The sequence below is a fragment of the Tenrec ecaudatus genome, chromosome 9 (assembly GCF_050624435.1).
Source record: "Tenrec ecaudatus isolate mTenEca1 chromosome 9, mTenEca1.hap1, whole genome shotgun sequence".
NCBI classification, from domain to species: domain Eukaryota; kingdom Metazoa; phylum Chordata; class Mammalia; order Afrosoricida; family Tenrecidae; genus Tenrec; species Tenrec ecaudatus.
This window is the reverse complement of record NC_134538.1, coordinates 146,963,088-146,990,138: the sequence shown is the minus strand read 5'-3', so window position 1 is coordinate 146,990,138 and position 27,051 is coordinate 146,963,088. Positions and strand designations below refer to the sequence as shown.

The window sequence follows — 27,051 nt, the reverse complement described above, 5'->3', positions numbered from 1 at the left end:
TTGGAAGTTCATAAAAGGCTTCGGTCTGAGGAATGAATTGAGTCATAGAACGTCCACCAGCCCCTAGTGGGTGTAGTGCTGGTGGCTTCACCAGTTTTGACCCAGGCTCGCTGCCTCACACTTCAGCTTTTACCTGGGACTGTTTTCCTTAGCTTTAAATTACAAATCCTTCTTGACCACTCTATTTCTGGCTACTTGACTTGTAAATTAATTTGAGTAGATTTTATCACTGCAATATGTAATTCATGCCTATGGTTCAAAGGAAAAAAAGTAATTAGGAGTCTGGGAAAATGGAATGGAAAGATAACGCAACTTTTTTCCATGAGGTTTTTGCTGTCTCTTTGTAGAGTGTGAAAAGCAGGCTTCTTTACCACCGTGTCCCCTAGTTCTCTGCTCAGGCATCCCTGCCACATAAGTGGTGTGTCTTCTTCCAGAGACAAGCATCTCTCTTCCCTATACACATGCTGGTAGACTGTACACATTGTTTGGCACCTTTGCTGTACTTAACAGTAGGGTCAACTGTCGTCCGACATGAGGCCACAGATAGATGCCTCCGCCTCTTTAACGTTGACGTGCACGTCCTCTGCTTTGAAATCCCTGCTGCTTGCCGGCTTGAGCTCTGCTGTTTGATTTCAATTCGTGGGGTCCTGTACCTCCTCGACTGGGTCTTTCCCTTTGCTAGAGCCTTGCCTGGCTGTGCTAGGTCTCTAGGATCCATCAGGGACTCAGTGTCTTCTACTTTATCTTCCTTCCTCCCTGACCTCCTCTTCTCCCTAAATTATTCTAAAAATTTAGATAATAAAAGAAAGGTATGCTACCATTAGATAGCTATTACTATGTATGTAATTGAAGTTACTGTTCTGTTTTAGTCTCTTTAGTTTTCTGACGGAGGCAAAGGAGTTTTCAAATGCTCTTTGAAACAAAAATGGGTGGAAAAGAGGATAATCATTTAATATCTTAATTATGAAGGTGACATCTTTTAAATTCACGAGATATAGCATATTAGAAGGCTAGCATATAATGTAAAAAAAAAGAGATTCTACCTTTAGACTGTAGTAGACTGTGCAAGGAACTCTGTTTTGAATATTAGTTAGAACAAATTTTAAGTCTGCTCCCCTCCCCCCCAACTGCTTAAAGCAACCTGCACTGCCATTTAGGCATAGCTTGAACTGGTTGGTGACGATGGCACCTCAGCCCTGACTCTTGAGACAAAGAGTCTATGATGGGCCAGAGAGGTAACTGTAATATGTTGAGAGTGCCATACTGGAGGGTAGATTTTAGTCTTTGTTTTTTGGGGTTTTTTAAATATCTAAATTGGACCAGATATTATTTGGATGAAGAAGTAAACGGTAGATTGATTTGTTCTATTTCTTCTTTCCTGCAACTTTTTCCTCCTAGGAGAGTGAAGGCCCTTCGACTGTAAAGTTCTCAAGGGCACAGCCCATAGCTGTCACTCTCATTTCCCCAGTGAATCACTTTGCACTGGGTATGCAATAAGTGCCAGGGTGTGTTTGAGAGCCTCCACTGAAAGCAAGAGGCCCTGGCCCAGCATAGTGTGCGGTCGCCTGTGGTAGTGCCTCCCAAGGAATGCCGGGACTTTTCAGTCACCACTTGTAGGTGGAGTTTTCAGACAACAATTTCATTTTTCAAATATGCCCATATTTTACCACACTGTGCATTTATGTTAAGGGAGAATTTCTTCGGAATTTCTTTCATGTTTGTCTTGAACTCCAGGGAGGTTTGATGAGATTTGCGATGTCGGGATGATACTGTGGTGCAAAAGAATTCCCTGAAGAAGACTGATTCACATGTGTGCCAACAGCAGGCCAGCAGTGGACCAGTGCAGAATCGTTATTGGTGAAGCTTAAAAGTGTCATTGACCAAAATGTCAGTGTATTAAAGAAAAAGTGAGAGCTGTCTTTGTTGAGCACAGAAGTTAGAATTAATGTTATCTCAAGTTATAAATTGACTGTCAACCAACTTAATTTAAAATTGAGTACTGGATTCCTTTTGAAAAAAATATTTCAGACTTTGCCATCAGCACATATACTGCACTTACTACTAATAAATAGTACAAGATAAGCCCTTGGTGATGTTTAAGTTTTATTGAGTACCTATTATATATGAAAATGCAACATGCAAAAAAAAGAAAATATATGCATTAATTAATCTTCAGGCACGAAAACTTTCCTTTTTGGAGGTTCGAGGTTTTGAAATATTCTGCTTGATGTTTAAAGAGTAAAGGAGTTCTAAGATCAGTTAATTACCTCAGGCAAGAGAACGATCAGTATAGGAAAAATAAGGCTGGGGTAAAGCAGCAAGGCACAGCCTTCCTCAGGATGAAGACTTGGGGGGCAGGTACCTCTTGTTACTGTCTAGGTGACCACCTACCTCTGTGACTGCTTCAGAGACGCAAAATGGTGACCTATTGCCAGAGGCACCGTTAGTTGTTTATAATTGCTGGTGAGCAAAAACAGTCAGGTGACTAGTTTTGAATAAGATCATTATGTCCCTGAGAATAGCAACAAGTGGTGACTGAAACTAAAGAAAAAATGTTCGTGCCAGTGTTTATGCTCTGTGATATGTCTTATTGGTTAAACATCTAAATAAAATGAGAAAATCATTACGGTCCCTTTTCTGACTCGCTGGTAGATGAATACATCTTATCTGAAGAGGACTTTCTGCTATGCGCGGAGAAGGCCTCCCACCTAGTACGCCGTTTGGCAATGTCAGATGTAGTCCTAAGAGCTGGGAAGACACAGTGAGCATCAGAGATACCTTCATCATCCTCTGAGAGTTCTAGTGTCATCATGAGAGAGAGAAGTAACTAATCACAAGATCATGGGGCAAGCTAGTATAAGAGAAGTATAGGGTGCCACGGGAAAATAAGTGCAGAATTCTTAACAAAAACAACAACGACAAAACACGAGAGAGGTCAGAGAAGAGGTCCTGGAGGAAGTGACCTTTAACTTGGGATCTGAAGAATCACTGGACATGAGCCCAACGAGGGAAGTGGGAGAATGTTATAAACAGAGACCCACATGGGCGAAGGCGAAGGCTTGGAAAATGAGAGTGAGTGTGATAGAGAGGGAGAGCGAGAGCTCCCATGAGGGGATGTACATGGGCGCTTGCACCTTTGCTGTATGTGCTGAACTGAGAGAGGCTTCGTATAGCTGGAACCACGGGGAGATCAGTGATTGAGAGCTAAGGATGATTAGTCAAGATGAGAGCCAGATGCTTTTATACACTCTACTGAATAGAGCCAACAATAACTAGGACTGAATGTTGTTTTTCCATGATTGAGAGACCCTGATAAAATAAATGATCTGTCTGATTTAAAGGGGAAGTCTTATATTTTAACAGCGGTATTTTAAAATATAGTCTCATGTTTTTACAGATTATTTTATGCTTTAAATTTGCTACTTAATAGTTTCTTTTTAAACCTTTAGATGAATTAAATTCTAAGTATAACCTACTTCAGAGTATTTTTGTATTCCTAGTTAACTTTTTTTTTTTATTGCTCTCTTTAAAGACAGTTGAATCTTAAGTATGGGTTTACCAAGACTTTTCCTTTAGAGCAAAAATATGCAAAATGTTTCTGTGTTTTATTCCTACTGGCTTGATTCCTAACTTCACCTCCAGAGAACTAGATCAATCAAAGAAATTTATCCAAAAGCATTTTTGTCATCATTCTGCCTCATAGTTGATCTGTCACTTAAGAGCTTAACTATGAGCAAGATAATATTAGCAGTTATGTTTTACCAATATAACTTGTGATGTGAAATGGAATACAAACAATGTGTGTGAATTTGCATTCATATAAAGATAAAACCTCCTCCCTGGGGGATGGACAACAGAAAAGTGGGTGAAGGGAGATGTCGGACTGTGTAAGATATGACAAAAGAATAATTTATAAATTATCAAGAGTTCATGAGGGAGGGGGTGAGGGAGGGGGAAAATGAGCTGATATCAAGGGCTCAAGTAGAAAGACACTGTTTCTAGAATGATGATGGCAACAAATGTCCAAATGTGCTTGACACAATGGGTGTATGCATGGATTGTATAAGAATTTTATAAGCCCCCAATAAAATAATTTTTTAAAAAAAGATAACATAAAAAAAAGATAGCATGTGAATCTTTAAATTCCTCATTTGTGAGTTTGTGGTCATATACTTTAGGGGAGTAAACATAGGTTTAGATTTGAGAAATGGTAGAAAACATTTCATTATATTCTTTCAGTAGAATAATTTTAATTTAAATTTTAAGTTTTTTTTTCCCCCTGGTATATAATTTGATTTTTCTGAGATTTCAGTTCATGTTTTCCCTCATAATATCCAAGATGGGTGTAGTTTGTTTTGTTTTACGGAATGAATAAATCAAAGCACAAAGATTATTTAGACCCATATTTTCACATAACTAGATACGATCAGAATTGGAATTTCTAAAGACTTGGTAAAGTTATGATAATCTGGCTGTCAATCCATTTGCAATAGAATTTTGAGTATTGAAAATGTAAATGTTACTAGGTTTTAAAAGATTGATTCAGAAACATTTAACATTTACCAATTTTTATTGACTAGCATACATTTTGGTGCCTCAAATGTTGTACTTGTTTCTGGGTATATTGACCTGCTGCTGGTTCCAAAAATGTCACTAGTGTTCCCGATCTGTTCTAGATTTTGTGATTCAGAGCTTATACTATATGCCGTTCTTCAATCTTCTTGCTCATAAACAGTCTGGATATATTAATGTAGTGTTCGCTAGCCTGATTAGAGGAAAGACACACTGGCTTTATTAAAATAGTTTGTGTTGTACGAAATATTGAAGTCAAGTTATTCTGCCTAAGTTGTCTTCTGATCCAAAGATATCTTTGAACAGTGTAAATTACATAAACTTGGAATTTTCCCCAAGTTATCACTTCACTTTTATTAGGCACTGAATAGAAGGAATTCCAGTTTGTTACCTTAAAATGAGTTCATAAATAAGAGTTACCGTACAATAAATAAAGAGACCTGATGTCATAGTGGGTTATATGTTTAACTGCTAACCACAAGGTTAGCTATTTAAGCCCACCAGCCACTTTGCAAAAGAAAGATGAAGCATTCTCTTCTCAAAAAATTTACAGCCTTAAAAACCCGAAGGAAAAGTTCTGCCCTCTGCTGTAGGGTTACTATGTCATAATTGAATGACCGGTAGTGTGTTTGGTACAATCAATAGAGATTCACATATTCTAAAACTCAAGATGGATTTGTAAGTTCAGATTTTATTGTAATTAAGATGTTCCAGTCATGTTATAAGATGACATGATTTTTCTACCCGTGTCCAGAAACTCTTGAAAAGTCAGATTTTTCTTACAAAGAAGCTTATAGGGAACCTGACCTCTGAAACACTTAACATCAGTTCTCTATTGACTTCTATATTTTAAAATGTGTTCTGAAATGTTTACTGTGTAATTTGAAGAAAAAATTAGATCTTCAAAACATTTATCCAAGTATTTTGTGAGGTCTTACAAATTTGACACTAAATTGCCCTCACACCTTCAGTCTATGTGCTTTTTCAGTTTTCTTTTTTATTTTCCATTCTTCTCAAGCTGTGTTCTGGCTGTGCAGTGTCCAATCTGTAGTCTGGGATATATTGCATAGCCTCCCATACCAAAACGAAAAAATCATTTCTAACTCATAGTGACTGTAAAGGACAGAGGAGAACTGCCCCTTTGGGTTTTCAAACCTTTAAGTCTTTTAAAGGCTGCAGTGACTGGTGGGTTCCAAGTCTGATCAACTAGCCATTGTAGGTCCATATGTCCCTTGGAACCCTTAATACTTAATTCTTTTTCAAATATTGCTTACCATTTTTATTCTGTAATTTTTGGGTCTTAATTCTCACATTTAAACTAGGATGATAAAATAATAAATGAGTCTAACTTAATAGCTGAAAGTATAGTAGAACATCCTTTCTAAGAAACCAGAGCTGATGCGGTCTATCCAATGTGATTTTCTGCATCAACACGTCAACTGACCCCAGGAACAGGCCTGAAAACCAAGACATCAAAAAAGAAAATTTGAGGGGTTTTTTTTTTTGGGGGGGGGGGCTGTGTTATGACACTGATATTGTTTATACTCTTGAGTAATCCCAGAGCTTCCTAGTCAGAAAATGTTTGTTGACTGATGGACCAACCTAGATCATAAAGAGCTTTTTCGGGGCATACTGGCTTTTCCCTCCTTAATTTAAGTCAGTGTTGTTATTTTTATATCTGAGGAAACAAAAGGCATATTAGTAAAGCACTGGAGACCAATTTCATTCATTTCTATGTGGCAGAGACCTGGACACTAGTGACAGAAGACCCATGGCTTTCATGTTATTCCTGGTAGATATTTTTATTTAGCTTTTTCCAACATGACACTTAAGTTCTCTAAGATCAAGTAGTATTTCAAAAGTCTGATTATTTTTTTCAACAACTACTTAGAAAGTATTCTTAGAGCGGAAAGCTATAGTTATAGATAAAACAGGTATTGTCTTGGCTGCTCTGAAGTGTATAACCTAGTGGAGACAAACACACTAAACCTGTAGTTTATCAGTGGTTGATTGCAGTTGAGTTCACTGTTTTGAGGGCGAAAGACTGAATAATACTGCTTACGGGAGGGTAAGAAAAATTTAGAATTATCTCTCAAATGGACTGGGATTCTAAACTAGTACACGTAAGTGGCCATAGTCCCTAGTTGGCCAAGAACCTAAAATAAAGTGAGCTGAATTTAAAAAGAAAATCTTAGGCAAGCTTGTGATACAGCTTGGACTTACTTTAAGGAATCCTACTTTAACGAATAGAGTGTACAAACTACATTCTGTTCCTAAGACCGTAAAGAGCTAGATGAATCAGAACAACGGCAAGGAGTGGTGGAGGACCATTTATTTTACCTCCTCACTCCCGATCTATTGAGTCAGACTCTGCAGGGCCCGTCAGGTACATCTTTATTCCTAGGTCATTGTGATCAGCCAGGTGTCAGAACCACTGCCTTGAGTTCCTTAAGAATTGATGGGCAGCTTAGTTCGAACAAGAGCATCAATTTTAGCTGACCTAACAATCAAATGATAGTGAGATTTTGCTGATTAGTTTTTACTTTATGACTTAGTGTTAAGCATAATACGGCAGAAGTTAGCGATGCCTAGATTTTGTTTTCAAAGAGTGCACTTTTGGACTGTCGACAGTGATTGCCCAATTTAGATGTGTGTATGAAAGTTTTCTTTTTGCCTTTTGTTTTTCCTCACAGGAACTAAACAACTTAAACATATTTTATTAAAAGATGTGGACACTATTTTTGAATGTAAATTATGCCGAAGTCTCTTCAGAGGATTACCAAATTTAATTACCCATAAAAAATTCTACTGTCCACCAAGTCTTCAGATGGATGACAGTAAGTTTTATTCTCATGTTCCGTGATGTTTGTTGCAGTTGCATATTCTGTACTGTAGTTAAACCTTTGCATTAAAATGCTATCAATAGCTCATTACAGGTAATGTCATGGTGGAGAAGAAAATTAAACACGTGACTCAGTGTTATATGCAGTTTCCTACAGAGGTACTTTCATGTCCTGCTTCCCACTTAGATTTTCCTAAGGAGACCATAATAAAAGGGGTTAGATTTATGAGTCTTATTTATTTGTACTAAAATATTGGGGATTGTTTTCGATGGTTTCTATGGGCCATACAGTTTATATTCAGGGTATTTTAAAGTTACAAAATATTAATGCTGTCTGTCTTTAAGGGGCACATTCATGGTATTTTTTTTCTTTAACAACTTGTTACCAGATAACGTTATTTACTGAGATTCCTCTTAAGTAAATGAAAAGGTTGGAAATAGAGAGCAAAGGATGAATCAATGATTGAATACTTGGGAGTGGTGGAGAGCATTAAGTAATCTTTATTAATTGCTCTAGTGTTTTCTCAGTCCTTCTTGATTTGAAGATCAGTTTTATTTTCAGTGAAAATTTAGATCATTATATCAGAGATTAAAATTTTTGTCACAGGCTAACATGAGTCAAGAAAATATTTGCTGACTCAAATGTTTGTTGGATTAAATGAATTTTATGTATGTGTTTACGTTAGCAGAGTACGTAATGGCAGTATCTTTTTGCTTTAGAGAAGTAATGTGAATATACTTAAGTATTTTAGTATTAGGTTACTGTCATTATTTCTTGTCCAAGAATATAGCTCCTAGTGAATTTACAAAATGTAGAACTTTGTCAATTTGATACCATAGTTGCATTTTGCGCATTTTCAACTTAACTTTTTTGTTAGGTGGAAATGAAAATTCCAAATACTTCATATACCTCACATGAAATATTCATGTGAAGATGGCTTAAAGTATAGGTAACCGATGACACCACAAAAAGTCATGTTTGTCTGGAAGGTTTTCCTGCTGTTTAATCTTGTTATACTTAGTTTTATCATTGAATTGTAAGTTTAGCGGCAATAAACGATAACCTTTTAATTAAAGTATTACTAGAAAAATAGATTTATTTTTCAGTAATTACTTGTTATCTTGGTTATTTTTAGAGTTGATTTATCCAGGGAAATAGATAACTGGATTTGTTGGGTTATTTACATTTTTAGTAATACTCATTTTAGAACTGCTTTTGTGAAAGTATTTCACTTTCTACACAGATCCTGCCTTATCCACTTTAGAAAAAGAAAGGGTAAAAGACTATAAGAACCATGATGATGTTTTTCTTGACTTTTAAGTAGATAGCAGTTTGGGTGCTTTATTTGTACTCTGCTTTCAGAGTTGTTCACGGAAGCATACCGGGTGTCAGATAACTGGGTTGCAATCGGAACATTTGTCTATAGAGGGTGTAAATAAAATGAGCTCTCATTTTTGAAATAAATTTAGTTATACTTTAATCATTTGTCACATTAGTAAGCATGAATAGTTCTGAGTTTTGCAAATAACTTCTATTTATTCCATTGATGTTTTTATATTTTCTGAGAAATCTTTAAAACTTTTTATACTCTTTCATTTCTCTAAGGTGTTCAAATTATCCTCACACACTTAGATAAGCTTATTATAAAAAATTAATAGGGGTTTTGTTTATTTGTCGCCCTTTAAGATGATTTTTCAAAGATACAGTAGCACTCCATGCTGTTTCATCTTTTCTGGGCTCTGAGACTGGAGGTACTCTTCAGATAGCATCTGGGGTTTTTTTAACCTTTTTGTACTAAGATAAGAATTTAACTTAAAGCAATTTTAGTTTTGTTAGTACAGTTTTTGGTGGTTAATTGCTTGGTTGTGGACCAAAAAGTCGACAGATAGTTCAAACCCACCAGTTTCTCCCCAAGGCAGACATGTGGCAGTCTCTGTCTGTAACGAGTACAGACCATGTGGGACATTATGCTCTGACCTCTGAAGCCGCTCGTCAGATTTGGTTTGATGGTAGTAGGTTTGGTGTTTGGTTTAATGCAGGCGTACCTTCGAGAGATGATAGGTTCAGTTCCAGACCCCTGTAATAATGCAAGTAGCACAGTGAAGTGTGAGTCACACGAATTTATTGGTTTCCTAATACATATAAAATTGATGTTTATTCTAACTTGAGTGTGTATCATGGAAAAATTTGAAATACTGTGAGAATTACCAAAATCTGGCACAGAGACACAAAGGAAGCTTGTACTGCAGGGAAAGTGGCTGATAGACTTGCTGTGAAGTGCACGGAAGCAAAGCACAATTCAGCTGATGGAGTATGCCTCTACTAGTTTTATCTTTGTAAAATACTAATAAATAGGTACTAGTCTTACAAAAGTAAATATGAACCATATTATAAACTTTTAGGTGGAGAGGGTCTTCCTGATACATTTAAAAATGTCAGCGGGCTTGAGCAGTTTCATTATTTCAGATTAAAATTGTGTGTGTTTTTTTTTCTTAATAGACCTTCCTGATGTAAATGATAAGCAAAGCCAAGCCATAAACGATCTCCTAGAAGCCATATATCCCAATGTGGACAAACGAGAATATATTATTAAGCTAGAACCCATAGAAACCAATCAGAATGCAGTGTTTCAGTATATTTCAAGGGCCGATAATCCTGCTGAAGTCCAAGAGCCAAGCAGTACTCCTGAACAGACAGAGGTCCAGGTCCAGGAAACCAGCACTGAACCATCTAAAACAGCACCAGTTCTGGACCCAGAAGTAGAAACAGTGGAGCCCCCCCCTGTTGAGATCATTGCAGATGATGTTACACCTCCACCTGATGAACCACCTCCGGAGTCTTCAGCTGACTTGGAAACTTCTGACAGTTCTGATTTTGGCCACCAGTTGATATGCTGTCTCTGTAGAAAAGAATTTAATTCCAGACGAGGTGTTCGTCGTCACATTCGCAAAGTCCACAAGAAAAAAATGGAAGAACTAAAAAAGTACATCGAAACACGAAAGAATCCAAACCAGTCCTCTAAAGGACGCAGTAAGAATGTTCTAGTTCCATTGAGTCGGAGCTGTCCAGTGTGCTGTAAATCGTTTGCTACAAAAGCGAATGTAAGGAGGCATTTTGATGAAGTTCATCGAGGACTAAGGAGGGATTCAATTACTCCTGATATAGCAACAAAGCCTGGGCAGCCTTTGTTCCTGGACTCTGCTTCTCCTAAAAAATCTTTTAAGGCTCGAAAACAAAAGTCGTCTTCAAAGACTGAATACAATTTAACTGCATGCAAATGCCTCCTTTGCAAGAGGAAATATAGTTCACAAATAATGCTTAAAAGACATATGCAAATTGTACACAAGATAACTCTTGCTGGAACAAACTCTAAAAGAGAGAAAGGCCCTAATAATACTGCCAACAGTACAGAAATAAACGTTAAAGTTGAATCATCAGATTCTGTAGAATCTTCACCCCCTTCTATTACCCATTCTCCACAGAAAGAATTAAGGGGAACAAATCATTCAAATGAAAAAAAGAACACACCGGCAGCACAGAAAAATAAAGTTAGGCAAGACTCTGAAAGCCCTAAATCAACTAGTCCGCCGGCTGCAGGTGGCCAGCCGAAAACCAGGAAACCAAAACTTTCAGCTGGCTTTGACTTTAAGCAACTTTACTGTAAACTCTGTAAACGCCAGTTTACTTCCAAACAGAACTTGACGAAACACATTGAGTTGCACACAGATGGAAATAACATTTATGTTAAGTTCTACAAGTGTCCTCTTTGCACTTACGAGACCCGCCGGAAGCGTGACGTGATCCGACACATAACCGTGGTTCATAAGAAGTCTTCCCGCTACCTCGGGAAAATAACGGCCAGTCTAGAGATCAGAGCGATAAAGAAGCCCATTGACTTTGTTCTCAATAAAGTGGCAAAAAGAGGCCCTTCGAGGGATGAAGCAAAACACAGTGATTCAAAACACGATGGCACTTCTAACTCTCCTAGTAAAAAATATGAAGTAGCTGACGTCGGCATCGAAGTCAAAGTCACAAAAAACTTCTCCCTTCACAGATGCAATAAATGTGGAAAGGCATTTGCCAAAAAGACTTACCTTGAACATCATAAGAAAACTCATAAGGCAAATGCTTCCAACTCACCTGAAGGAAACAAAACCAAAGGCCGAAATACAAGATCTAAGGCTCTTGTCTGGTGAGGAACAGTTACAGAGTTTTGCTCCCCACCCCCACCTCCCACCCCCCACCCCCATCAAACTTTTTAAAGTCATTCTGTCCATAATTTATAGGTGGTTCCATTTTAACCCATGTTTGCTTCCACATATTTTATGACAATGGGAACTGCAAGAGCGACGTGCAGATTGCACCTGTCTCTTGTGACCCTTATTCCAGTGGCTTGGGAACAAACGTTAACTTCAGAATTTATCTGCCACGGGACAGTGCAGTCTAGTTCTAGGTAGATGGCACAAGGTCAGTGGTTGCCCCTTCAATATTATAAAATAGATACATTTACATTGGCTTATGTTTACAGTTAGTCGTTTGTTTAACTGTTTGCACAGGTTTAATTTGATTCAGCAACTTAGTCTACTAGTGAATGCATCATAGGGAAGTTCAATAGAAGGGATCTGTGAAGGCGATAATTATAGGAGATATCTTCGGAGGCACTGTAATTATTGTAAAAATTAATCTGTGATGGCTAAATAAAGTGCTGTGCTCAGAAAAAAAATCCCTAAGTTGACGTTAGATGATGAGCATTATTATTATTTATGTTGACCATAGTGCTTCTAGGAAAAAGGGGTAATGTGATAAATCCCACCCCCTCCCCCGTCCCCCTTTCTTCTTGGGAGTATGTGTTAGTTACTTTTTTAAAAAAACTTTAGTTCTTACCTGGGGGAAAAAAATAAAAAAGATTATTTAGGAGGTCCCAAATCATCTTCCTTTTTGTTTGACTAAACTTCTTGGCGATCCTTTCAGCACAGCTAATATTAGGAAGTAGGACTTTCTTGGTGGTGGTGGTTGCAGGAAAAGTATAATCCTACAGGGAAGAAAGAAAAATACTATTTTTAAGAAGGTTTTGGAACAATTGTAGACTTAAAATATGAGACCTAAGATAAGGAGCGAGTTCTTTACACTTGTTTTTGCAAATTTCATATATATCTTTAAAGTTTACCTTCAGTATCTGTCCCCTGTATTAAGATAGGTAGTATCTAAGTGAGTATTAAATTAGTTTTGGATTCTGGTTCTAAAGCAGAGTATTTATAGTGAGACTACTGCATAAGTTAAATGCTGTGATTTGATAATCACATATTTTTTTATTTGTGTGGAAAACTTGAGGTGAGATCATCTTTTAGAAGTCATTTACTATTGTATAACTTTGAAAACAAGACATTAGTAAACTCAAAAGTGTTCATTTATTCCCATTTCTCCTCAGATAACTTCAAGTGATGTACGAAAGGTTTGGAGTTCATTTTTGTGGAAAGACTTTAAATTGGTGTTAGAACCACTAAACATCTTCAGATGGTACTATGAGGAAAAAGAACCATTTTCGTAAACATTCAACTGTAACTGCTGTTTTCTGACTAAATTAATGACCATCTGACCACTTGTCTCTCAGGCCCTCCCTGCCTCTTCCAGCACTTTCAAGTAGCTGTGACATTACGTGACGTCATCACAGTCTGTCAGCTAACTGTTCTTGACCTTGTGCATTTGGCCTACTGTTTCTAACAAACATTTTGCCAACTTTGTTTTCCAAATAGGTTGTTGAAGAAAAGATCACCTCTGGTGATTTTTAATTGACATAGACTTTTTATCATAGGGAATTTAGCTTTGTTCTACTTTATTTGGCAGAATTTTCATCTGGAATGTACAGATATATACATATATATTTTTTTCTAGTTAGTATATGATAAGAGCAAAAAGCAAAAAGTCTCAACACATTATGAATATTTAGTTTACTAAATATTTGTAATTATTTTCACATCCATTTATTCCTAACTTATTCTCCAGCACTTAAGTGTTTGAAAGTTACATTGTAGAAAAGATGCTCTAAGAAATTTCCAGTTCATTGTCATGTATGGGTTATTACTACCTTTTCATTTGTTAATATCTGAGGTTTTTGTGGAAATTAAACATTCCCCTATTTTTCTTTAAATTTTATACACAAGCACTTTAATGATAGATGGCAAACTTAATTTTTTCAGTTTCTTTTTCTTAAGCCCACACATTTACTAGTGTTAATATGAAGGTAATAACTTAGTGATGTTTTTATAGATACAGACAATCCATGCACAACCACTTCTAATATACTAGTTTATTTCTTTAAATATTGCTTGAAAAGAAAAAGATAGGGATAGAAACCTTGATTTTTGTTTTCTTTCCCCTTCCCAAGAAAAATCTTAAATGACCACTTTAGATAATATTTGATTCCTACTGTAAGCCTTGGAGAATAATGAATTCTTGTCCATTTTTGTAATCAAGATTTTAGGAGAAACAGAAGTACATTTATCTTTATGAAATTTGGGGCAGGCTTTTTGTGTATTAACATTTTGTACTTTTTAGGGAATATTTTATTTTTTAGTAATTTGTGTCAAATTATAATTTTAAAAGGTACAACAGAAAATATACCATGTTTTTATATAGGTTCATACCTGTATCTAGGGGGCACTCTGTCCATCTATATACTTTTTGTATACAATTTTAAAATGTTGGAGCTCCACAAGGTCATAATAAAATGCTTCTCGAGCTAGAAAAACATTTACCCTTCCTAGTGCTTTGCACTAAAATATACTGTGAAAGGAAACTAGAAGGACTGTAACTGTTGCTGGAAATGTTCTATATTGAATGTACGTGCTCTTGTTGGAAAAATGTATGTGACGGAAATAAACCAGACTCGAAGTTATTTCAGCTAAATGGGCTTCAGCAAAGGTGCATTGGTTGAAACTTAAATGTTTTATTATCAAATTTAAACTTATTCAGTGACTCTGAGCAGCTACACTTGAATTATATTCTGATAGTTTTATTTTTAAGAATTAGAGTAATAATTTCTCTTTAATTTAAAAGCAGATTTACTTTTCCACATATGGAAAACTTGTACTTATAGGTCTAACTTTAATGACTAATAGCATAATATATTTAGGGAACTAAATGTGTAGGTGGTATTTCATTTATAAACCATCTTCATCAGTTGCACATTATTAAACCTGTATGTTTGACTTTTTGCAAGGTGTTATCTTTTTATGCATTCCTACACACAAGACATATTCCAAAGAAAATGTCCAGCCTTAAGTACCACTAACCAATGAGAAAAATAGGATTCCTTAAACATTTGGGGGGAGTCCTTTGCTGCATCCTCTTAATTTGTATGTCAACCTTTTCCTGTTTGCTTTCCTTGTTAAATATTGTGGGAAGACAAGAGAACTGGTGTGCTGATGGTGTAGGGCACTCAATTGCTGGAATTCTCTTAATCTGCTCACCTCAAACAGGGCAGTTCAGAGTGGACCTCCCCTGTAATTACAGTGGGGGCGCACAACAAGACTAATAGGAAGCAAGAGGGATCCAAAGATTACTTAAAATTTTTATCATAGAGCAAAATAATAACACTCTGTCAGGACTTGTGTTAGAAGTAGGTAGAGAAGTTAGGACTATGTTATCATAATAGCCAAATGAATGGACCACGTCAGACAGAGGCAGGCCACTAGTGGCATTACACTAGGATTCGTAAATGAACCGGTTAGTGATTAGAAATTATTCTTACTCCTTTCTGGTTTTCATCTTTCCTGTGGTTGTATTTTGACTTTGAGCTCTCATCTCAGAGGCTCAGATTCAAGGTCTAAGAACTGTGTGCCAGAAGCTGTTCTACACTACACACAGGGCCTATGCAGGTAAATATCTACAGGCTGCCTTTGCTGTAAGGGTTAGTAGTGAAAATGATAAAGAACCACCAGAGGTTGGTTGATTGTTTATAGTAAGACATAATTCTGGCTATGCATTACGGTGGGTTGGACGACCGAAGAGTTTTTGTTTGTTTTTTTTTAACCGATATTTGACTTATCTCATACCTACTTGTAAGTATGGTGGGGGAGGGGAGAAAGACTAGCTTTTGGATTTCCTAAGTGGATTGTGTGAGAACTAGATGGCATGTGGCTAACGTTGGCTAGGTGCTCCATACACACATTTCCTTAACCAGCGATTTTTTTTTTTTTAGTTCACAGTCTGTATTTTCCTCTCGATGCCTTACAAAACAAAAAACTGGAAGAGTGTACAAATTATCCATCCTTAATATTTAGCCTACTTTGATCTACATGAGCAGAATGTTTTGGGGGACTGATTGCTTTGATGGTTGAAAAGTACCTGCACCTTATTTCTGGAAATGCATGTGTTGTGATGCGTTCTGGCTAAGAGGCTGTTCTAAAGAGCAGAGCCTGTGGATGCAGTGGTGGGAGCGTCCCAGCTTTTACTCTGGACTTGGGGTGCTGGGAGAACGGGGACTTTCTCTGGAGGCGTGATGGCGTGCTGGTATGGCTGTGAGCGGCTGGGTCTGCAGACAACTGCTCCTGATGTGCTCTTACAAAAGTTCTCAGCGAGAATAGCCACTGAAACGGAGAGAGACGTACTCTAGAAAGTGAGAAATTGGGTCTCCAGGTTCCTGCAGCACAAGGCCTATGGAAGAATAGATCTTCGGTTTGGACTTACTTCTGATGGAACCTGTAGACTAGGACTAAGACTCCAATTGATGTGAAGCCGCACTTGAAAAAGGGAAGCATGATACAGACTGTTGGAATCCTGATTTCCTCCTCCAGATCTTGGCATTGAAGTGGAAAGGAATAAAGGTCCCTGATAGGCGACTGGTAGAAGGCAGTATAGTATCAATGTCCCATAACTTGGCTTTTCTGACTTTCTGAATTCATTCTCCCTCTCAGCATTTGTGCTCGCATCCTTCTGTTTGGAGCCGCCTCCAGCTCCTATCCCTCCATGTCTTCTCTCCTAGTTAACAAAGACCACTCGACCAAGGTAATTTTACCGTGTTTGGGGATGGAGAGAGGGTGGCCCGAGAGGCTTTGTTCCTCCTGGACCGTTCCACTGCACTCTGGGTTTGGCAGGGTCATTACTTCCCAGGTTTTTTCTCTGCATACTGCCCACCACTACCTTAGGACAAGGGGAGGGGAGCTTAACAAAGGCCACAGGGCATCTCGTGGGGAAATGCCCCAAGTTTTAGTTAGGCTGTGTGGCCCCTCAGCAGGAGTCATTTCCTTGAGTGTACACTTTTGAGGTCAGGGACTCAATGTCACCATTGTTTTGGACAGCCCTCCTTACATGTACACTCGGGCACTTGAAGCTTTTGTTGGTGGCACTAAAGCAAGTCGTGCTTTTTCCATCTCAGAAATGTGTTGTTACGTACTTTGAGACCCGTGATCTCAATTGCGTCAGTATTGATAGGTGTCACTTATTTTAGAAAATACCGTCTGCTCTAAGATGAAGGGTGGTGAAAATAGAGAATTTGTAGTAGTAGCTAATAGCACTATTTGTGGCATGCTTCAAGGTGCATGCCAAGCCCTGTTCTGCTAATAACCGTTTGCATCCTTTGGGCCTTCTCACCAGCAGTCTTCTGAACTAACTTCCTTTGTTACCTCTGTTTGGTAGACCAGAAAATGGAAGCAAAAAAGTTCAATGATTGACCTGAGTTTTCACAGCTAAATAGGTGATAGAGTTGAGATTTAACACTTCAGTTAGCACCACCTTACACGTTACCATTTGTAGAACATGGTTATTACGTGACCTTACTGGCCGCTTAGTGTAATGATATGGGACCAGATTACTGGTCATGACTTTTCTGGGTTCACAGATGATTTCCCAAGTGAATTTGGGGCAAGTTACTTCAACAGTTTGTGCCTTCATACTAAGTGGGGGTATATGTATTTTTTCTTAAATGGGATATTTTTACCTCAGGGTTATATGGGGAATAAAATGAAAAGTGCCTGTAATACGTTCTGTCCGAACAGTGCCTGGCGTGCTCACAGTAAATGTGCAGTCTTCTTTATAAGTGATTGTGCATACCATATTCAAATGTGGAACTTTTAAAAGTACCTATTGAAGTTGAGTTCAGATAGCAACTTGTGCATTAAAAACAGAGAACTTTATTGTTACACATCCGATTGAAGTGGTGCTTTTGTCTTTAATTGGAATGACGAAGATGACCGACTTATCTCACTTGTTACCGAGGCTCTTCTAACCCGATACTAATAGTTTGACGTTTCTCAAGTTTTCTCACTTATCCTGAGAAAGGCCTTGGGCAACACGCTCACTGTAAGCCAGGCTTAGCTTTTACGGCTCACTTCCCCAAGGAGAGTCCCGGTGGTGCAGGGATGTGGTGCTTGGCTGAACCGTCAGCAGTTCAAACCCATCAGCCACTGAGAGAGGGCAGCCAGCTTTCTCAAAGATTTACAGCTTTGGGAATGCTGTGGAGCTGAGTTTTCTGCCCTGCAGGGTTGCTAGGAGTTGACTCGATGATAGTTTATTTCTGGGTTTATTTCCCCAGAACAGCCCATCCCCAAATGCTCATTAATATGTTTCCTCTAACACAATTTGTTAGTTCTGGTCATGTGCCAAAAAGATCATCATGGAACAGATGCTACTCGGGTAGTATTGCAGAACCACTCTTAGGAAACCAACGTTGTCGAGATGCATCGCTGTGGCAAAGGAAGCATTCAGTGCGGGGAGCTGCAGCCTCCCAGAAGGAGGCGCCGGCCAGGCCAAGTCAGGCATAGCTTTGGTGACTGTCCTCCAGAGCTTGGAAGACTTCATTCATCCAAGGCTCGCCTGGGGGTTTCCACCAGACGCCAGCCAGGCACCGCCTTCCTGTAGATTCTCTGCCGGGAGGGTTTACTCACACACCTAGCTGTTCAGGATAGGCCTTTTTCTGATGCTGGAATAATACACTTGGCCCTAGCCTTGGATGGACATTTATATCCCCAACTTCAGTGCTAGTGCTGGGATCTCCACCTGGGGTTGTGGCTTCTAACTGATTGGATGTGATACTCCATTGCTTGGGTCAGGCCACTGGAGCACACTGCTAAGCAGACCCAGAAACCACTAGTGCCTAAGCAGTAGAATGATGATGCAGTGAAGAAAAGGCCAGGCCTGGACCACAGGCACAGCCGCCTTTGGATGCCAGCACAGCAAGAACTCGCAGCCCCCCTGGCGCCTCGCTTTGTGTAGTCTGCTAACACTGTCAGTAGAGGAGCACGTGCTAACTTAATGATCAGAGGAGGAGTTCTTGCCCAAATGAACCGTGAGTGCCAAGAGCTATCACTGCAAACCCGGGCTTTGAATGTTGAGTTTTAATCTCTTACCTGTGGGACTGTTTGGGAAGTAAGTTGGCTCCCAGAAATGGGCTTTCATGAGGCTTTGTTTCTCAGCTTGGCAGAAGCATTTTTTAAAAAGCTGAGCAATGCCCTTTGTGGGTAGAGAAGGTACTTTGATACGTTTGGCCCCACGGTGAAGCTCTGAACTGCTAACAAGGTCAATGGTTCCATTCCTGCTGCACGCGAGGAAGACACGGCAGTTGGCCTCCGTCAGGATTTACGGCTTTGGGAACCTTATGGGACAGTTCTGCTTTGCCCTAGGGTCACTGAGTTAGAATTGACTTCGTAGCAATGGGTTATGAAGCCTTCGAATGTAATCTTTTCAGGAATGAGTTTAGTCTGTGGGCTGGACTTCCTGTCACCACTGAGCAAATGTCCCTCTGGGTCCTGAGGAAACGTGGGGAGGGTATTCTGTACTCAGCACCTGCAGTTCCTCTCCTACCTGCCTGGTGTCATTATCCTCTTGGGCCAGCCTTTCTTTTTACTCAGACAAAGCTATTCTGTTCCCATCGGGCTCCCCTGTCTTCCAGGCGCTGCCTGGCCTGAGTACATCCTTCAAGAAAGACTTGCTCCTGCGTTTCCACTTGTGAGTTCTGCACCTTGCCTAGCTCTGGCGGCCATGGTCGTTAGCCCCGTCCCTCATTCCTTTAACGTCAGGCACTTGAATGTTAATCATGTGTTGGGATCTGTCCCGATCTTTTGGGGAAGCAAAATCACATGGTGATTAAAACATGAAGTTATGCAGATTTTGACTCAAGTTCTGCCTGATCCATTGATTAGCTGTGTAATTCAGGGAACATACTTAACTGTCTCAATTTTTCTTGTCTGGAAAACAGTGTTTGAAGCTGCTGTCTAGGTAGATTTGTTGTAGAGATTTATAAAGACTATGACAAAGGGTATGTAGACTACCTATACAGCATAATGTCTTGCTCAAGTGAGCGCTTCATCAGTCTTTGGGCGCTCTGGTGGTGAACGCCAGCCTGGGCTCCTCTTGCAACTGGAGTGCTTGTGTTCTTGAAAGCCCGTTGCTTCTGGTTATCTTGCTTTGACATTTGAAGTCCGTTGCCTTTCTGTTGACATCAATCCAGCCGTTGACTGAAAAGTCAGATGTAACCTCAGTGATAAAACTGAGGTGCACAGCTGTTTGTGAAGTGAGTGTCTCTCATTACATGATGGCCCTGTCATCCGTGTGGAATTCGATGCCATTTGCTCCAGCACCTTTTGCTAACTGGTCAAGAATGTGATGGAGCTATCGGATGTAACTTTGGCTTGTGTTCAATCCCCACTTCTAACAGTCTGCTTCCTATGGAGTAGAAGCATCTTCCTCTCAATTCTTTGTGATCACTTGATGCACCTTTTATGAAAAACTCTCTTGCTCACGTACACTTTGGAAACTCATTGCCATCAAGGTGATGCCGACTCCTAGCAGCCCTTTAGGAGAGGTAGAGCTGCCCCTGTGAGTTTCTGAGACTGTAACTCTTTATGGGAATAGCAGCCCCGTCTTTCTCCTAAAGGAGCTGCTGGTGATTTTGAATTGCTGGCCTTGTGGTTGGTTAGCAGCCCAGTGTGCAACCAGTACGTCACAGTAGCATTGTGCCTGTGGCATGTCTCTATCCCAATTATATCAGCAAGCATTCCTCCTCAAACATCGAAATATGACTGATAAAAGTTACTTTGATACAGAGTGAAAATGAGGGGTTGAATTCTTATTTCTAGAATTTTAGGTTTTGAACCTAACCCCCAAATCTCCATGCTACCAACTCATACCATAGTCTATAGTAAGGTCAGCTAACTAAACTATCAGCCCCCTTCCCCTAGTGTTGGTTTTAACCCTTCCCATACTAATGAATCCCTTAATTTTCTTCGCTAGCCTAATAGCCTTCTTTCTAGGGGCAGTTATTACCACCCTCAGTTCCTCCTGACTACTGGCATGAATAGTCCTTGAAATACATGTATTTGCTCTTAACCCCCTTCTTAAACAGTAGGAGGGGACATCCACAATTTCGTGGAAAAGTAGAATGGAAACATCATGGAGCTTTCCCTTGAGCTTCCTGCATTCACCTGGCTTTGAGTTGTGAGATTCAGGGCAGCGCTCATTTGTGCTGGCGTTGTAAACAGCGGATCCACCGATACATGCTGAGCACTTCTTATACCTCACCTTCTAATCCGTGTAGCTCCTCTGCCTGTGAGTTCCTGCCCTCCTGGTGCCATTGCCTGTAGGTGAGAGTGACAAATTCAAAGGCATAGGAATGCTGTAGGGACGGGCCCATCATCAGGTGGCATACGCCATCCTCTGTTTCAGTGTGTGGGTGTGCAGCTGATGCTTTCTAAAGGGTGCTTATAAAGATATTGCCTTTGTTTTGTCCATTTCTCTGAGATGGAGCTCACATTCCCACTCCCTGCTCCACTCCCAGATCCAAACAAGAAGTCACCCTCTTGTGGATAAGTCCTTTGTGTCCTGTTAACAATGTGAAGGAATGATTCATGTGTCCCATTCCCACTGCCTGCTTCAACTCTTCCATCTTGGCCTCAAGCCCCTGGCAGGAGACCACCTTATCTAGATCACGACAACCTCAAAATCAAGCTCCCTTCTACCTAGTGGAGTCATCGAGCAGAACTGCCCCCATGGGTTTTCTGAGAGGGTAACCTTATACGCACAGGCAACCTCATCTATCTACCATACCACTCACTGATGAGTTCGAACCGCCGACCTTGCCACCAAGGCTCCTTCGGTGTGACAAAGGTAGAGGCTATTTTTTCGAGTCCCTCTTCGATATCAGATTTCTTTCTCTCTTTTTTTTTGGTTCTTGTTTGTTTTTTCTGGTCTTCTGGGGCTTTTTTGTTTCTTTGTGTTCTAAAGACAACACTTCTGCCCTTGCCAGTGTAATTCCCCAGATTTTCTTCCAACAGCCCCTCCCACCCCACATCATCTGCTCCTCTCTCAAGCGAGGAGCACTCTCATCCCCAAATAAATCAAACTCCAAGGGGCCTCCTGTCTGGTTACTAATGGTTCTTCCTACCCCTTTGTGTCTCCACCCTGCTCTGGAGGACCGCTTACCGGTCCTCTCCATCTGGATCCCATTGCCACGGAGCCCCCAGGAACAGGGTGGTGCGTGCGTGATGTACAGGAGACATCACTGGCTCAGTGGTCAAAGGAAAGATATAAGACCACTGCCACCTTCCCCTCTCCTTCACTCCGAAAACCAAAAAAAAAAAAAAAAAAATCCCCCAAACCCAGACTCTGCCATTGAGTCCATACCAACTCAGCTCCTCTATAGGACAGGGTAAAACTGCCCCTGTGGCTTTCCGAGACTGTAACTCACTACAGGAGCAGAAAGCCTCGTCTTTCTCCTGGGGAGCAGCTGGTGTTTTGGAACTGCTAAAAGCTCAGAGGTCATTAATGACCATGTAAATGTGGATCTTAAAGGTGGGTGGGTGGTCCTGCCTTCTCTCTGTCCTTAGTGACAGCATAGTCCCTGCGACCTAGTGGGCACGGGGAGCGTTGAGGAATGTGGATTGAATGCCGGATGCTACCTTGAACCCTTGGAGGATCCTTTTCTTGCCAATAACTTTTCATTTGTTCTCGTGATTATTTCTCTTTTGTTTTTTTATCCTCGCCTCCCAAAGTATCTCCTCTCACTTCTGTGCTGCTGATCCCAGACCCCCTTTCTAGCCCTGATTTTTCACCTAATTTTAAGGCCATTTGTGTTCAAAGTTGCACGTGCATGTAGCTCCAGTGTCTTAAATGCTATTAAAACCCAGTACCCAATAAACCAAACTTTAGTTTCTAGATGGTTCCACCCTTCTGTGGCCTGGTCCCAGTTACCCACAGTTCCGTCCACAGTGATGTAGGCTGATGGGAGCCCTGGGGAAAACCGGCTTGCTTTCTTCCTCTCGCACTCTATTGAAGCAGTGATGGGGATGTCCATCTACCCGCCTCTGAAGGTTTCTCGCCTTGGACTCGCCACCTATCTCTGACCTACGCTCTTAAGATAGTTGCTTAATGGACTCCCCCTCCAATTTGTCTTCTATGCTGTTGTCACCACTGGCTTCCTAAACACAGAGATTGACTGGGACAGTCGATTTATGATTCGCCCACTCCCCTACTGGTCCCTTTCCTTGTCATTGAATATCATTTGTAATAGCCTTTAATCTGGTTTGTTGAGTTTCTGTTTCCCTATTGGAGGGCCTTATAGAGGCCCTGTGCTTAGCATGATGCTTGGGACACACACACACACAAAACCTAAAAGCTCACTGCCATCAAGTTGATTCTGACTTACAACTTGGGAAAAACCAAACTCATGCCATCAAGTCAATGGCGACTCATAGCGAACCTATAGGACAGGATAGAACTGCCCTTGTGCGTTCCCGAGACTGTCCTTCTTCACGGGAGTAGGAAGCCCAGTCTCTCATGAGGAGCCATGAGTAGTTTTGAACTGCTGACTTTGCAGATCACGGCGCATTTCATCACCACTATGCGATCAGGGCTCCAACTTATACCACAATAGCGCTTGAAAACATGTGCTGAGTGGGTAGAGATGGATGAGGGCTTATTACAGGCAGGCAGGCAGGAAATAGCAACGGTAGGATCATTACAGGACTCGAAAGTGATTCGATGGTAGAGGGTTTTATACTCTTTTTTTTTTCAATTAGTTCTCCAGCTTCTGCCTGTGCCATTTGCGTTTCTTTCCTTGGTGATGGGAGGTAGTCCTAAACCTTATCTTCCCCTCACTCCTGGCTGTGGGTGCTTTCTAACCAAAAGATGGAAGCAGGTTTGAGGATGACTCATAGTATTAGCCTCCTGTTTCAGGGAGGTAGTTTGCATCTCTGAGGACATTCTAATGGTCACTAGACCCTTTTCTTGGTCTCGAAATGATCTCTGGGCATTTCCCCCTCTAGCAGTGCTTTTGGGAATGGTGGGCTATTAGCTGGGGCTTGAAATAATTCTAGCTCTCTAGCATTGGGGACCCTTTAAATCAGAAGCCTCATTTCATATGGAGCCCGGAGGTTCTCATTTACCCAGTGTCTTTAAAGCTTCTCACTTGCATTGATTTTTTCCTTCTTTCAGGTAATAATAGTTTTCCCTATGTTTTAAAGCTGTAGCTTTAACAACAAGCAAAGGAACTAGGTTGAGTGGAGATGTTTCTCGAAGATGTGCTTTCCTCCCTTCATCAACGAAATTAGTTCCCCAAGAGTCGTCCACCACGGGTTAAATATAAATCCTTTGGAGTGAGTACTGGAAATGAGCGTTTCCATTTAGTCCAATGGCTAGATGTAATTGGCCCTTGAAATTTGTTTGCCCATCCATTTAAACATTTGTTCACCGTCCATATTTGAGCGGCTCCATGCCAAGGACTGACGGCCCTTCTCAAGAAGTGTACTTTCTAGAGTCTACGTTGATATCTTTCACCTGAGCTATTCAATCACTTCTCTATTGGATATTTCCACATGCATGCTTCTCATTCACTCGTGCCAAGCACAGAACGTGTGTCCCTTTCAAACATGCCCCTCCTCTTATAGTCTGTTTCTCACAAAGATGTGCGGTCAACCACCTGATTCTTCACGCCAGAAATACAAGCGGTATCCTTGGCTCACCCCACTCCCATGAACCTCCGTACTCAGTGCACCATCTCTCCAGTCATTCTCTCAGGATGTCCTTTGAATCTCCCCGCTGCTTTTCAGGTCCACTGGGCTCTCCTGAGTTTAGATCGCCTTTTCCTCATGCTGGTGCGAATGGAATAGCTTTCCCTCAGTCCTCCTTCCACTTTACCCCGCCTGGGCCCATTTCCCCCATCCTCACGTCAGAGTGATTTGTTTTTTCAGTTCAGTCTTGAGCCATGTTTTGTCTTTCCTCAAGACCTGCTGCCGCTGCTCTGAGTGTGCCTCGAATGATCCACCCAGGCCTCTCTCAGGGCTTGCCTTCTCCGTGGCGGAATTGGCTGTCTCCTCCATGTACTTCACCCGTCTTTATTACCTGTTACCATGTTTGTCAGTGTTTACTTGGCTCTCCCTGCCTGAATGGAAACACGTGGGTTCTGTGTGCTAGTCATTCTTGTATCCTTAATGACCAGCATAGCACCCAGTACACAACGTGTCACCTGCAGATGGTTTGGGAAGAAAGGAGTCTGGGGTTGAGAACAGTTGATTAAATGTCCCGTCGAACTGGTTAAGGGACATGCCAGAATCTTCTAGCCCATTAGTGAGGGCGGCAGCATCGGCATTCCTCGCTTTATTGAGCTTTGAAGCTCATTACGTTTCCACACATTGACCATGGGTGGCAGCCCCGCATCAAGCAAGTCTACCGGGGCCAGTTTTCTAACCGCACAGCTCACTTCGTGTCTCTGTGTCCCACTTTGGTCATCCTCACAGTATTTAAAACTTGCCCCAAATGCTATTGCGTTGTACTTAATAGACGGTTACAGTATAAACCCAGCTTTTATACACACTAGGGAACCAAAATATTTGTATGACGTGTTTTATTGTCATCCTTGCTTTATTGTGGTGGTGGGAACTGAACCCACAATCTTTCCAGTGTACTCTCTCACTCACTGCCCTCGAGTCAGTGTTGACTCATAACGACCCCCTGTGGGTTTCCGAGACGGTAACTGCTCACGGAAGTAGAAAGCCCAGGCTTCCTCCTGCAGAGCTGCTGGTGGTTTTGAATTGCCGACCATGGGAACCGCAGCCCAACTCGTAACCACTACACCACCGCATGGTCGCCAGTTCAAAACCACCAGCAGCCCTGAGGGAGGAAGCCTGGGTTTTCTACTCCCTTAAACAGTGACAGTCTTGGAAACTTACAGGGGGTTGCTATGAGTCAGCATTGACTTGTTTGTAGTAAAGTATGCCTGTAGTCCTTTATATATTTAACTCTTACTTCAATTTAACTAACTCGCCCCCCCCCCCACCCCACCAAACCTGGCATAGTTGGAATACATGCCTCTAGTAATAATCGGTGATGTTGAGAAAGCAGGTTTTTGGGTTTTTTTCATATTTCAGTTCTTATGTTTTGGGGTTTTTAAAATTTCGTTTTGCTATTGGTGAGACTGAGAATTTGAATACGGATGTGAATAAAGTTGGCCTCTTGGATGACCCTTGACATACTTTTTTTTTTTAAGTAACAAGCTCACCCAATTTGGATCTCTTTGGAAAAGGGCAGACTTTGGGGCCGGCCTTCTTAGCTTTTCTGTAAAGAGAAAGGATTGCATTTTGGGGCACAGGTTATATGTCCACATGCAAATCGCCATTTGCTTTACAAAGTAAAGTGATAGCTGCAGTGTTGAGCCCATCACATCTTATTTCCAGTGCACTGCAGGGGCTCCGCATTTGAGTCCTGTGGTAGAGCCAACGCTGCTTTGGTCCTTGGCCTTGTGTTGTTTGGTGCTGTGGCGGGAGTTCCAACTCACAGCAACCCGGTCTGTGACAGAGTAGATCTGCTTTCTGGCGTCTTTTTTTATGGCTTTAATCTTTATGGAATATTTTTGGTGGCACAGTGGTTTAAGTGCTCACCTACTAACTGTAAGGGTCAGTGGTTCAAACCTACCAGTCAGTCCATGGAGGGAAGATGTGACACTCTGCTCCGATGAAGATGACATCCAGCCTTGGGAACCCGATGGGGGCACGGCCACTCTGTCCCATGGTGCTAATGTGTTTGATGTCCTCATTAAACTAATAGTCTTAGAAAAAATATCTCTGACCACCTGACCAGTCACAGTGAGGAATACAAATGTATTAAGCAAGAATGGTTAGGAGGATGGTTGATTGTATTTACGAAGTGCCAGGCATTGTCTGAGGCTCTTAGGATTCAGAACTAGCAGGTGTGTTAAAAATGGGCCATCCTTGGATGGAGTTAGAAGCCCTGGGGGTCCAGTCCTGAGGACCGTGGGAGAGCCACTTACACGTGCTAAGGTTGAAATCGCCTCAGCGTCATTGGGTTTGACTCTCCAGAGGCAGATGGCCAGGTCTTTCCTCTGAGAAGCTGCTGGGTGGGTTTGAACCACCCACCTTTCATTAGCAGCTGAGCACTCAAACCACTTGTGCTGCCAGGGCTCCTTCTACAAAACCAAGCCGACCCACTGCCATCTCGTCGATTCATAGCAATCTTATGTAGGCTTTCCAAGTCTCTATGGGAGCAGACAGATCCCCCTTTCTCCTGAAGAGCGGGCTTGAACCTTCAACCTGGCGCTTAGCAGCCCACCACCTAACTCACAACAAGGATGTTTGAAAAACCAAGAGTGTGAACTCAAGTCATCCGTGGAAAGTACCAATTCCTGCTCTTA

General features: G+C 41.0%; 1 protein-coding gene across 4 annotated transcripts in view; it reads left to right on the top strand.

Moving 5' to 3' along the window:
- The window catches only part of ZNF800 (zinc finger protein 800), a 53,252-nt gene that overhangs the window by 9,046 nt on the left and 17,155 nt on the right, over positions 1 to 27,051 (top strand). Inside the window, exons 4-6 of one of the 4 annotated variants that reach the window (XM_075558628.1) lie at positions 7,266 to 7,409; positions 9,915 to 11,607; positions 12,844 to 14,604. In XM_075558628.1, the coding sequence (XP_075414743.1) occupies positions 7,266 to 7,409; positions 9,915 to 11,607; position 12,844 (1,838 nt within the window). In that variant the 3' untranslated portion in view covers positions 12,845 to 14,604. The other 3 variants (XM_075558626.1, XM_075558629.1, XM_075558627.1) reach the window with 3 other exon arrangements.